The sequence below is a fragment of the Barbus barbus genome (assembly GCF_936440315.1).
Source record: "Barbus barbus genome assembly, chromosome: 20".
Taxonomy (NCBI): Eukaryota; Metazoa; Chordata; class Actinopteri; order Cypriniformes; family Cyprinidae; genus Barbus; species Barbus barbus.
The window spans coordinates 14,962,860-14,976,021 of record NC_136748.1 but is presented as its reverse complement, the minus strand read 5'-3'; the positions used below and the strand labels follow the sequence as shown (position 1 = coordinate 14,976,021).

The following is a 13,162-nucleotide window of genomic DNA, read 5'->3' as shown; positions in this document are numbered from 1 at the left end:
CACCCAGCTATGTAAGAAATGTAATGTGTGTCTCATCCTCTCTTCATAGTAGACAGCATTCTGGCATTTAACAAACATCTGCATGGTTTCAACATATACAAACCCAAGTCTGATGGGTTCAACATCACTTTCCAAAAGTCTTTGTGATTCTCTCAAGAGTCTGTAACACCACTGTTTGACCTCTGACTCTGCAGAAATCCTAAATTAGAGGATTAAAGTCTGAAGTTTGTAATTAATTCGAAAATCTTCTAATGGATTTTGACTCTAAGTTCTGAACATGACCAATGACCGTAACCAATGGAAGAGATTGTCGGTGGTTATTTTTGTAATATGATTATCACATATTTGCTCTGTAGGCTTAGATCCCATTATATGATGCTTGAGGGTCTTCTAATGTGAAACTCACCTAGGATAGACATTATTTTTTCAATAATTTGTAGAGTAATTTATAACCATTTTTGGAAAGAATACTTTTACTCAACAAGGATGCATTACATTTATCAACTGCCAGTGAAGACTTCTATTTCAAGTAAATGCTGTACTTTGAAATTTTGTATTTATCAAAGAATACTGAAATCTGTTTCCACAAAAATATTATGGAACACAACTGGTTTCAGCATTTATAATAATAAAATGTTTATTGAGCACCAAATCAGCATATTAGAATGATTTCTGAAGGATCATGTGACTCTGAAGACTGGAGTAATGGCTGATGATATTTAAAATATATTCAAATTGATTTTTTTTTTACTTTAAATCATAATAATATTTCACAGTATTATTTTTTTCCTGTTTTGATCAAATAAATGCACCCTTGGTGAGCATGAGAGACTTAGAAAACCTTACTAACCCTAACCTTTTGAACAGTGGGGTGTATATTAATTCACAACTTTACATTTTAACCTAATAACTCTGGATGTTTTATGAGAAATATTTCTTTAAAAGTACAAAAGGCACAATGGGTTTACCTTACCCTATACGATGTCTCTTAAATGCCAGTTTGTTGTTGAGTTTAAAAGGTTGCCAGCACACTTTAATGATAACCAAACCATTTGTATCATTTTGAACTTAATTGAAAAGAATCTATTAATAATAAACTGACATGTATTAGGTGATTGATTGGCATTTTTGTTTAGTCATGTAACATAACTGTAACATCTTGTAACATGATCATTTGAATCTGACACAGTAAGGCTGGAAAAGAGTTTAATGTAACCTTTCGTTCAGATATCGTTCACATTCCACTGAAGAAGCTTCGAAGGTTTGTCATTAAGAAAGCATGTTTTGCCAAACAGTTTGGTGGAGCTAATGGCAGGGTGTTGTTTATAAAGCCAAGGATGGGCATATATCTTTTCTCTAATCTTATATGCATCCTTCAGCTCTGGTGCTATAGGCACTTGAGGAGCTTTCATTGGCGGATACATTGTTACTTTGAACATCTCAGATCATGTGCTCTACAAAGGTCCAGTAATCAGCTTATGGAGTTCTTTGAATGCTTCATGTCACCTTTCCGGGAACTTTTTCCAGCATGTTACCAACTGAAGTGGGAAAGGGGAACGAGCATTAAGCCAAGAATGGCATTTTGTGGAACACCTATCCAGACAACTTGAAATTTGGCCTCCCAGTATGGTTTTGGCTTCTGTTACAGCGGTCTCGAAGAAATTGTCCTTCAGCTTTGTTGTTCTTTCAAGCACAAAATGTCTTTCTAAAGACATAAGACAAATTCCTAGAATGCATTTATTTGGGAAAAATCTTAAATATTAGCCTAATTTAACAATTTCAATATGATGATGATTTTCACATCCCATATAGTAAAACATCAAAAACATATTAATATAAATATATTTAACATCCATATTAGCAATATATGTTTGGCCATTTTTTGCATATTTTTGATACATGATATGTTTGTAATATGGAATGAGTTTCATGATGAATCCCTCAACTTCTCAAAATGTTATACTAGATTATAAAGCAAACACATATTTCAGTGCTGTTGCTCAGTTGTTTGTGTCACATTCATTGCATGCGGTTAAAGCTGACGTGGAGGTGTGAGTCACCAGATTTTGAACGGTTCATTTATAATCATCAGGTCACATTTGGCCAGTTTTTTTCCTGATCTTTGGTTTTAAATCATTGCTCTCTGCCCATCTGTGTCACTTTGCCACCAGTGGCTCATTAACAACGTATGGCTGTGACAAACTCCAAATCTGTATAACCTGTGTGCATTCAATTTCCTACATTATTAAGTTACAGATATTCCAAAGTTATTATATTCTTCTCTTGATGGTCAGTTTCAGACATTATGGTAGATGTACCATTTGTTGCTTTGTATTCTTACTCTTTCTTGGCCGCAGCCCAAAATTATAGTCAGACCAGCTAAACCACAGTGTTGGCATCAGGTAACATGTGGGAGTTCCTAAGCAAGCAAGAAAGAGATACACAGGCATTACCTCAGCAGACTGATATAATTGCTTGCAATATGGCTGAACATAACAACAGAAAGTTTATGCAGTAAACTTTGATTCTAGAAGTTAACATGGGCTGGAATGGGCTACAAGACCATCGCCAAGCATCGTGGTGAGAAGGTGACAACAGTTGGTGCGATTATTCGCAAATGGAAGAAACACAAAATAACTGTCAGTCTCCCTCGGACTGGGGCTCCATGCAAGATCTCACCTCGTGGAGTTTCAGTGATCATGAGAACGGTGAGGAATCAGCCCAGAACTCCACGGGAGGATTTTGTCAATGATCTCAAGGCAGCTGGGACCATAGTCACCAAGAAAACAATTGGTAACACACTACGCCGTGAAGGACTGAAATCCTGCAGGGCCCGCAAGGTCCCCCTGCTCAAGAAAGCACATGTACAAGCCTGTCTGAAGTTTGCCAATGATTCAGTGGAGAACTGGGGCAAAATGTTGTGGTCAGATGAGACCAATATCGAGCTCTTTGGCATCACCTCAACTCGCCGTGTTTGGAGGAGGAGAAATGCTGCCTATGACCCCAAGAACGCCATCCCCATCGTCAAACATGGAGGTGGAAACATTATGCTTTGGGGGTGTTTTTCTGCTAAGGGGATAGGACAACTGCATCAAAGGGACCTTGGACAGGGCCATGTACCGCCAGGGCATTGAAAATGGGTCGTGGATGGGTATTCCAGCATGACAATGACCCAAAACACATGGCCAAGGCAACAAAGGAGTGGATCAAGAAGAAGCACATTAAGATCCTGGAGTGGCCTAGCCAGTCTCCAGACCTTAACCCCATAGAAAATCTATGGAGGGAGCTGAAGGTTTGAGTTGCCAAACATCAGCCTCGAAACCTTAATGACTTGGAGAGGATCTGCAAAGAGGAGTGGGACAAAATCCAACTACAAGAAACGTCTGACCTCTGTGATTGCCAACAAGGGTTTTGCCACCTAAGTACGGAATCATGTTTTGCGAAGGGGTCAAATACTTATTTCACTCATTAAAATGCAAATCAATTTATAACTTTTTGTTTTTCTGGATTTTTTTGTTGTTATTCTGTCTCTCACTGTTCAAATAAACCTACCATTAAAATTATAGACTGATCATTTCTTTGTCAGTGGGCAAACGAACAAAATCAGCAGACGATCAAATACTTTTTCCCCCCACTAAACCAGAGATAATAGAGGGTTTTACCATGGTTCACTAATGACATACATTAAGTCAAGTTGATGGGCTGCTGCTGCTTAAAACCAAACTATAGACTTATGTAGACTTATAAATTTATATACATGGCTGATTTGAACACATTAAGTTGGACTGCATGTAACTAGCTGTAATAATGAAATTATATGCTTCCTCTGCTTAATGGACACTAATAAAATTTGCCAGCAAAAAAAACAAACAAAAAAAATATTTTTTTTCTTAACAATTTGAAATGTTTTCTCTTTTGCTTTTTATCCTGAGTATAATGCCAATGCAAACATTATTTCAGAAGGCTGTCACTTAAATGTGCTGTTATGACATCAGCTAAGAGCAGAGTATTGCTTTCCCACACCCTTAAATGGGTCTCATACCCCTCAAAGATGGATTTACAGCCAAAATGGAATGGGAAACTATGAAAAGCAGCAATAGAACATAGCATTTATTAGAAATAAATAACTTAAAATTCATACGTCAACACCTTTTTAACATTATATAACAAACATGTTTATTTAAAGATCATATGTTATATATATACTGTATATATTTACAATATTTACAAACTGAACTCTAACTTAGATGTTTATACATTTGATAATAGCAATATTTAATAGCTTGAATGTATAAATACATAATATAAGACATTCAATATTAGCAAAATGCAATTAATTTCTTTCACAGAATAAACCGGTAGCGTTCATCACTGCCAAGACATGTCTTGTAAAGACAAAAAAGGCAAGAAAATATCATGCAATTCATAATTCAATCAAAGGATTTAGCTCTGGCTTTGAGGAATGTGACTTTGAGGTTGTCAGGAATATTGGACCAAAGGCTGCGTTCAGCCAGTAAACACATTTGAACATCTGCAAAACAACATCTAAATTCTTCTTCAACCAAAAACTACTGGACACACAACCTGTGAAGGCTAATTCAAATTTGAATATATGCAGTTGAATGTGACACCCAGAGTTCATTTGGCAGCAGGACATTTTTTTGTGTGTGTGTTTGTTTTTCCCATAAAACATTGTCTTCTTCATTTTCACCATGACCATTGCCAGTAAACTTAGTTCTAACATTAAGTTTTGTCAACTCACAAGACTGATAAGCTGTATGTGAGAAGAAAAGGTCAAAAGAGGAGTTCTATTTCATTGCAAAAATAGCTATGTTCACATGATAAATATGATTGTTCAGAATTCATTATATTTCCCTGTTTTTCTCCAAGGCACTTCGCTTTATTTCTTCAGGTCTCTTGAAATCTGTAAAAGGAAACAAAATGATCGACATGAACAAAAATTACTTTAATAATAACACAAATAACACAATAAACCTTAATAATGTGATGCTGGTAAAATCAAATGTCTGAAATACATACTAGAAATTCATGCTGGAGAACTAATGTATGCAAAAATAAAAGGGGGCATTAGAAAGTGCTGATGTTATTTATTTAGTTAAGAAGTATTATTATCCACCTAGATATCTCCTTATATATTTTTTTTTTTTTTAGTTTTTTTAAATGTCTATTCGGAAAATACTGGCAATTGTTAATTATTTTAGTATACAAAGCAATTATAAATGCAAGTTATAGCTATAATTAGTTTTTACAAGGCAGAGGATGAAAAGATCTAAAATAAACCTCGTGATTATATAGTTTCTGCTCCTCAAAGGCACAATAGTGTGGGTACAAAGCAACACAGAAGAGCAAATTGTGCAACACAGATGGTGAAAGGACTGAATGTTTAATGTTACATTGAGAACTAAAGCAGTGTCATTAAGAAAAGGGCCATTGTCCATAAGAGTGGCTCTTAACTTCAAATGGTTAGCATGCCATTTACAGTCAATTGAGAATGTAATCCCAGATTATATTCATGTACTTTCTTTGACAGATGTACGGGTGCCACCTATTTTTGCTTTTCTTATATTTTTGTTTAATTATAGGAACAGTACAGCATTTGACTAACTTAACTTCTGCACTGGAAACGCCACCAAAACAGCCTTTTAGCTAAAACGTGAAAACCCTTTCATTCCAATCAGGTGAAGTAAAAGCTAATCTGGGTACTCCGTAATATTAGAAAGGTCATAAAACAGTAAGGTGTAATATTTCTCATGTAGAGTTACGTTTAATACTTCTGTACGTAGATTACACACTGTGTGTGTGTGTGTAACCAGAAACTGTCTAACAAGTTCTTTTTTTAGAATGTGGGGACGGTGGGATGATTGTGGCCTTGGAAATGAAAACCAGACATTTGATCACTTAGTATGTGTTCTAGGCAAATATTTCCATAACAAACATTTTAGCTGTAATATATGACACAGCGGAAATAAGTTTACTATTAAATCTGTGTATATGTTAACTATTCACCTGCGACATCTATCCCTCTGAGCACCGCTGGCTCCCTGCTAGCCTTGTAAGAAGCCGGGCACACCTTTTATAATCTAGAAGAAAACAAAATAGAGTTAGACAGATTTAAGACATGCACCGTAGAAAATCATAATCAAAATTGTGTAAAAACATCCAAATAAAAAATGTGCATGCCTAATTATTCTCCTGAATACATGGCAAAACAGTTCAGAATATAAAGTCATGCTAATGGTATTAAATGAGGTGGCACTTACAGGCTGGTATTGTGCAGTCCCTGGTATTATGATACAGTTTATAAAAGTGTTTGCTGCATTTGGGGCTAAAATAAAGCGGCCCTGCAAATACATAAAAAGACAGATTTTAAGTTGCTTTCAATTTGCAAACATATGAAGATCATGCATAGAGATGCTGACACTTGCTCACCTGTTAAATGTTTTAAAAACTTCTCCTTCTGTCGAAGATCTCTCGGAAAGACCTCTGTTAAAAAAGGAGAAATTCCTCAGGTTGTAAATTGTTGTACAAAAAATGTGATTATTCATATTTATATTGGTCACAAGATATGTAATGCCACCCAACAGATCAAACAACCACTACTGTATTCAAATATGGAGCAGTTCTCCTTATCTCATTTTGGCAGTGATTGAATGTGGTGATGCTTACCAAGAATGCGTTCATGCTGATATGACTTTGTAACTTTATTAACGTCTTTTGTTTCCGCCGAATGCTCGGTGAGCTTGGGGGGTTGCTGTGTGTTTCCCTCACTTTGATGCTCCTGTGCTAGTCTCACTCTGTCCCTTAGGAGGTCCAGCAGACTGGTGTCGTCCCTGTCTCTCAGTCTGCAGTAGCCGGTGGTGAGGATCAACAAGAGGAGCCCTATGAAGACAGGTGTGCGCACTGCACTCATACTGAAAGGTGGGCAACGAGAGCCCCTCTGCCCTGCGTCCAGTCTTATAACCCTGCAAACACAACAAGATCATTTCAGTGCCCAGTGACAATACTTGATTCATATAAATCTGCTTAAAATACAGCATTAATATGTAGTTGAAATATAATTTCTAGGGATATTTAAAGATTAGAGGTTGAAATGTGTATGGATGTACACGTCTTTTAAGTATTTTGTGGATCTTTCAGGTAATACATTGTAAAATAAAAAATAAAAAATCAAATTCAAATTCTGTTCAAAAAGTTTTAGATGTCGTGGAGTGTGCCAACTTCCCACAAGTATTTTTGTCAACTACATCCTTACAAATTCTGAAATTGTATTGTTAATTTAATAATATTAAGCTAAAAGAAGCAAGTACATTATATTAGCTGCGCATTATTATTTCTCTTCTCTTAATATTGTAAAGTTGTAACGTGCAATAAATAAGTTTTCGATTCACTTAAAACAAGTAAATGTAGCTTCAGGCACTGTCCGATATCTCCAAGCAATCACAGCATCCCAGATCGACGCAAGAATCCCGAGTTTTCTCCACTTTTACACGAACGCTCTTGCGCAAAGACGCTTTGGAAACAAGTGTCTATTTGAAAAAGTAACAAATTACCTGTTTCTCTTCAATGCAGATTTAGTTTACACTTGTTTGACAGCCTTCCCGCTTGTTTAAAGATTAATAATGTTAACGCAAAACACATCAAATAGACTCCGCTGGCGTCGCTTCTCCAAAGGTACTTCCACAGGCTCTAGCGCACCATAGCACAAGGAGAGCGAGTCTCTTTTATAAGTTTAAAGACAGCCGTGGTCATCTGTTGATCGTGTTGACTCGAAGTGGGTGGAAATTGACGGAAGTCCGCAGCTTTTTATTTATTTATTTCCCCCCTCCGGTGCGTAAAGTTGCTTCAGATCATCCGGCATGGGTTCCTCACTTTTTATTGTCAGTTGCAGACGTAAGGAGCTGTCCCATGTGGATTACCCCGGCATGTCTTTAATTAGAAACGCGTTAAGAGCATTCCTTAAAAAATGCATTTTAATTCTGTTGGATCACCGTCTCGTAACGCGCATCTTCCGGTGGTCCAATTTGGCACGAGTGGAAAGATTCTCACCAGAAGTGTTTTCTCTGTCCTAATGCCTCTTTGTATCTTCTTATGAAATACGTACGCGCGGTACTTCTCTGCTCCTTTATCTTTAAAGTTTCCCCAAAGAGGATGCTGCAGTTTTGTATTTCAGCGCAAAATATGATCAGAAACCATCATGGTTAGAGCTGGAGCGGGAAGGCAGAATCTCCTGGAGACTTATCCACAGCAGCGTCTATGAGAAGACTGAGGCCTTTTCCAATATTGGTTTCGTTCTCAATCTCGACATTATACCACTCCCTTTGAGTATAGAAAAAAAATCACTCATATTTCATTCCCCTCCTCTCTGGCTCGCAAACGGTTTAAATAAGGGTTGCACACCATTCTGTTGCGCGCTTCCATGTCCATAGCTGATGATAATCAGGATTATAAACCTTGGGAACTATTATTAATCATGTTGCATGGATTTATCTGGGATAACGTGATGCGGTGTTGAGGCACAGCTCAACAGTGCCACACAGTGTGAATGCGTCAGTCTGAATGATAAGTTTAATTAAATGTTCACAAGGTAAACATATGGTACCTTATAGAGATTTTATAAAATGACAATTCTGTCATCGTTTAATCACCCCGTTACAGTTCCAAACCTGTATGAATTTAATTCTTCTGTGGAAGAAAAAAAGATGATAAATCATGTATGTATTTATTATTAATTAATATACTGTTGTACTGTTATTTTGGACCTCATTCACAAAAACAGTTGAAACCTTTTTTATTATTATTAAAAAAAGAGAGAGCGAGAGAAAGAAAGCCATACAAATTGGAGCAACATGAAGTAAATAATGAGGTTTTTAATTTTGGGGTAAACTATCCCTTTATGTGAAATATAAAAAGTTTCCCTTGCACAATAAACCCACTGAACTAGAAAACTTACATTTAAAAACTTTATTACTTGCGTCTTATGATAAATTGCTTATGATGTTCTTCATTTATAAGTCGCTTTGGATAAAAGTGTCTGCTAAATGAATAAATATAAATATAATTGCATTCATAAATGTTTTAATCAAATCCAAGTTGTTCCAAAGGGACAGCATGCAGTTATAAGTTCAGTGCAATTAAAACTCATAAACATTAGTAGAAATTAGAAATTGTGACAGGTTAAATGAGTGAAATTGAAAGCTATAAAATAATGATAAAAGCATTTTTAAAGAACAGAAGTTTGTAACTCACTCTCACATCAGTGGCCACACAGTTGTTCCCGTCTTTGTGCCAATTAATGATGCATTGTTGGATTTTGTAATAGCCCACTTTCCCTCTCCTTTATCACCCACAGACCCTCTATCTTTTAATCCTGCAGTCTTTATTCTTCTGCTCCACCTTCTCTTTTCCGCATACTCTTCTCTCTCTCTCTCTTCACAAATTAGCCATACCGCGCTTGTGAATGAAATGTTCATGCCTCCCTTATTTTATCATCTGTGGTTAAAATGTTCTTCAAAGCTGCCCCTAGTTATCTAAGCGACTTACTAAACTTGAGATAAGGCTAAGATAACAACACAAGTAGTGGCAAGCTGTCGCCCACAATTCTTACATGTGATTCTGTGTTGTTTACTGACTACATCTGACAGATACACTATTGTGTGCACTGTAACATTGCAGAGACCTTGAAACCACAAGATTTGAGTCACATCTCAGCTTTGATATTTTCATTGCTTCAAAGCTGCATTCCATTTATGTATGGTTTGTGAAGTTATATTTGTTTCCTACTAAATGTGCATATCCTCTAAAACTGAAGTTAAATGAAACAAAGAGTATTGGAGTACATTTTTCTAGAAAATTATATTTTAGTACATCAAAATTTCATATTTAAATCAATGTGCTATTTGCCGTTTCTTTGTAATTAATTGGGAAATTGACTTGCAATTTCTGAGTACAAACTGTTTCTACACCAATTTGTTTTTCAATGTAGATATTTTTTTTAGTGCTGTCAAATGATTAATCGCGATTAATCACATCCAAAATAAAAGTTTTTGTTTACATAGTATATGTGTGTGTACGGTGTATATTTATTATGTATATATAAATACACACCCATGCATGTACAGTGGGGGAAAAAATGATTTGATCCCCTGCTGATTTTGTATGTTTGCCCACCGACAAAGAAATGATCAGTCTATAATTTTAATGGTAGGTTTATTTGAACAGTGAGAGACAGAATAAAAAATCCAGAAAACCACATTTCAGAAAAGTTATAAATAGATTTGCATTATAATGAGTCAAATAAGTATTTTATCCCCTACCAATCAGCAAGATTTCTGGCTCCCAGGTGCAAGATCAAGATGCAAGATCTCACCTCGTGGAGTTTCAATGATCATGAGAACGCTGAGGAATCAGCCCAGAACTCCACGGGAGGATCTAGTCAATGATCTCAAAGCAGCTGGGACCATAGTCACCAAGAAAACAATTGGTAACACACTACTATGGAATGATATTCCGGACATTATTTGGAATATCATTCCATACACTATGCCATGAAGGACTGAAATCCTGCAGCGCCTGCAAGGCCCCCTGCTCAAGAAATGTACAAGCCCGTCTGAAGTTTGCCAATGATTATTTTTTTTCGTGTATTTGAGTTTGCCTTTAAATAAAATAAAATAAAACAATTGTTCACAAAAAACAAAAAAAAAATCCTGAAAAAAAATTAATCCCGATTAATTGTTTGACTGCACTTTTTTCAACCCACTAATTTTCTACAAAATGCCCTTCCAAACATTGTAAATATTCCAAAATCAGACTCATTGTTTTGAAAGCTATTTTTATGTTTACCTAGAGTGTATATAAGGAAAGACTGGGGCTAGTTGTCACATTTTTTAGCATTTGAAGCATTAGTTAGTATATATTCAATATGTAATATGTAAGAGAATGGTGATTGTGCTTGAAATGTTCTTCCTTTACAAATACTTTACTGAATTAAAACAATGCAAGGGAATTAAGTAGTAGGCATACTTTATGCAGCACATGCCGACACACATTTTTATGTTTTCCCAGAGCTTATTGGGGAGACCTTTTTCAATTCTAGTTTTACTTTTGGCCAGTTATTTTTAGGGTAGATCTTATTTCTACCCAGGAAAAATATAGTTAATTTACATGCATCAGCCTTTTGTAACAACATGCCCCAGTAACAGACTATTTGTCACAATGGGAACCTGTTACTGAATAGCCTATTATAGATTAATTAAATGTGAATTTATTCTAATTTAAGAACTTGAATTTATTCTAATTTAAGATTAATTGAATTTGAATTTAAGAAGGTATTGAACTCGAAATAGATAGAACAATGCTAGACAAACAATTAAATGATACATATACATATCTTGTACATGTACTCTGTATACTTATTGCCCCCTATAGGTCTTGTGAGATAAACAATAACATAATATAACTGTATACAACCACAAATCAAGTAAAAAAGAAAAAAATAAATTAATTGATTAAATCATTAAATATAATAAAAAACGCTAAATTAGTTTAAATTCCTGTTAAGTCTCCCTAATTATTTGGCGTCTAGGGTTTTTGGGAGGTGACAAAATGTTAAATAAATAAAGGTATATTTAAGCTAAAACACTTTTCTCTGCTATGAAGGTGCGGTGTGAGCAAAACACAAAAAATACCCCTTCCCGCTAAATTACGATAAGCATCACTAAGCTGTTTTTGTAGAATTTGTTGAATATGCAATGCATTGTACATTTAAAGAAACATCATCTAACTATATACTATGAGAATGGCAACTGTGCTACAAGTATGAGCTTCAACATTTTTCCTTTTCATTTGAAAACTTCTACATTAGAACTTGAATTTCACTGCAAGAGAATTAAGTAGTAGGCCTACTTTATGCAGCACATGCTTGACACAGCACAAACAGCGACACTAAGCCTCCCACGTGTGGCCTTTATCTCCTCCCTGCCTCCCTACATACCAATCTGTCATCAGACTATTTCTTAACGGTCAACAGATCCTGCTCTTATCCACTAGAACTATAGCTGCGGTGATCCTCTACATCTACTATCACATAATAAGCGCTCCAGATCAGTCGTAATTCAGTGCTTGGTATGACACCAGCCATGTCGACCCGTATCCAAACATGCAGTGCACAGTTCAGCCTACACATTCAGCCACTGATCCTAAAATCCTAAAATCTTCTTTCAGCCATTAACTCATTAATCTTGGCTCATGCCAGTTCCCTGTCCACAGCCTTAATCCCGGCTGACCTCTTTGCCATATTTGATATCACTGACAACTTTGACAGCAGTTTTGATATGTTTGCGTGATTAGTTACGTCTGTTCTTTGTCACGTCAACACCATATGTTTGGTTTTGATTGAACGCCAAAGCAGCTGTCCATACACGGCCATACCTGATGATTCCAGTTTTTCCAGGCGTTCTGAGACTTGTTTATAGCTGAAAGTTTGTTGGGAGCTTTTTACAGTGTAAAATTGCTGATTCAGCGAGCTTGGTTAGATAACTGCTGTATTTCTAATGCCATGCTATACTTAAAGATTGTCACTAATAACTAGTCTGCTCAAGTCTGTAGTAGATTAAAAGTAAAGTCTGTATTTCTAGCACTAAAGTCGTGGGGAAGTCGTGGCCTAATGGTTAGAGAGTCGGACTCGTAATCCAAAGGTTGCGGGTTCGAGTCTCGGGCCGGCAGGAATTGTAGGTGGGGGGAGTGAATGTCCAGCGCTCTCTCCACCCTCAATACCACGACTGAGGTGCCCTTGAGCAAGGCACCGAATCCCAAACTGCTCCCCGGGCGCCGCAGCATAAATGGCTGCCCACTGCTCCGGGTGTGTGTTCACGGTGTGTGTGTGTTCACTGCTGTGTGTGTGTGCACGTTGGATGGGTTAAATGCAGAGCACGAATTCCGAGTATGGGTCACCATACTTGGCTGAATGTCACTTCACTTCACTAAAGTGAATTGTAAAAATAACTGTTTCTTCATTTACTATACACTACCATTCAAAGGTTAAGATTTTTTAAAAAAAAATTTAATAAAGAAAATTCATTAAAAACAGTAACATTGTGAAATATTACTACAATTTAAAATAACTGCTTTCAATTTTATTATATTT

At 36.3% G+C, this 13,162-nt stretch overlaps 1 protein-coding gene across 1 annotated transcript; it reads right to left on the bottom strand.

Annotated features, from left to right (window-relative positions):
• Positions 1 to 4,094: 4,094 nt before the first annotated feature.
• Positions 4,095 to 8,459, bottom strand: alkal2b (ALK and LTK ligand 2b). Its single transcript, XM_079443100.1, has 6 exons — positions 7,572 to 8,459; positions 6,688 to 6,983; positions 6,451 to 6,504; positions 6,282 to 6,362; positions 6,028 to 6,101; positions 4,095 to 4,924 (listed from the first exon to the last, which is right to left on the bottom strand). Exons 2-5 carry the CDS (start codon positions 6,929 to 6,931, stop codon positions 6,037 to 6,039), a joined length of 444 nt encoding a protein of 147 aa, XP_079299226.1. The 5' UTR covers positions 6,932 to 6,983; positions 7,572 to 8,459; the 3' UTR covers positions 4,095 to 4,924; positions 6,028 to 6,036.
• Positions 8,460 to 13,162: the final 4,703 nt, after the last annotated feature.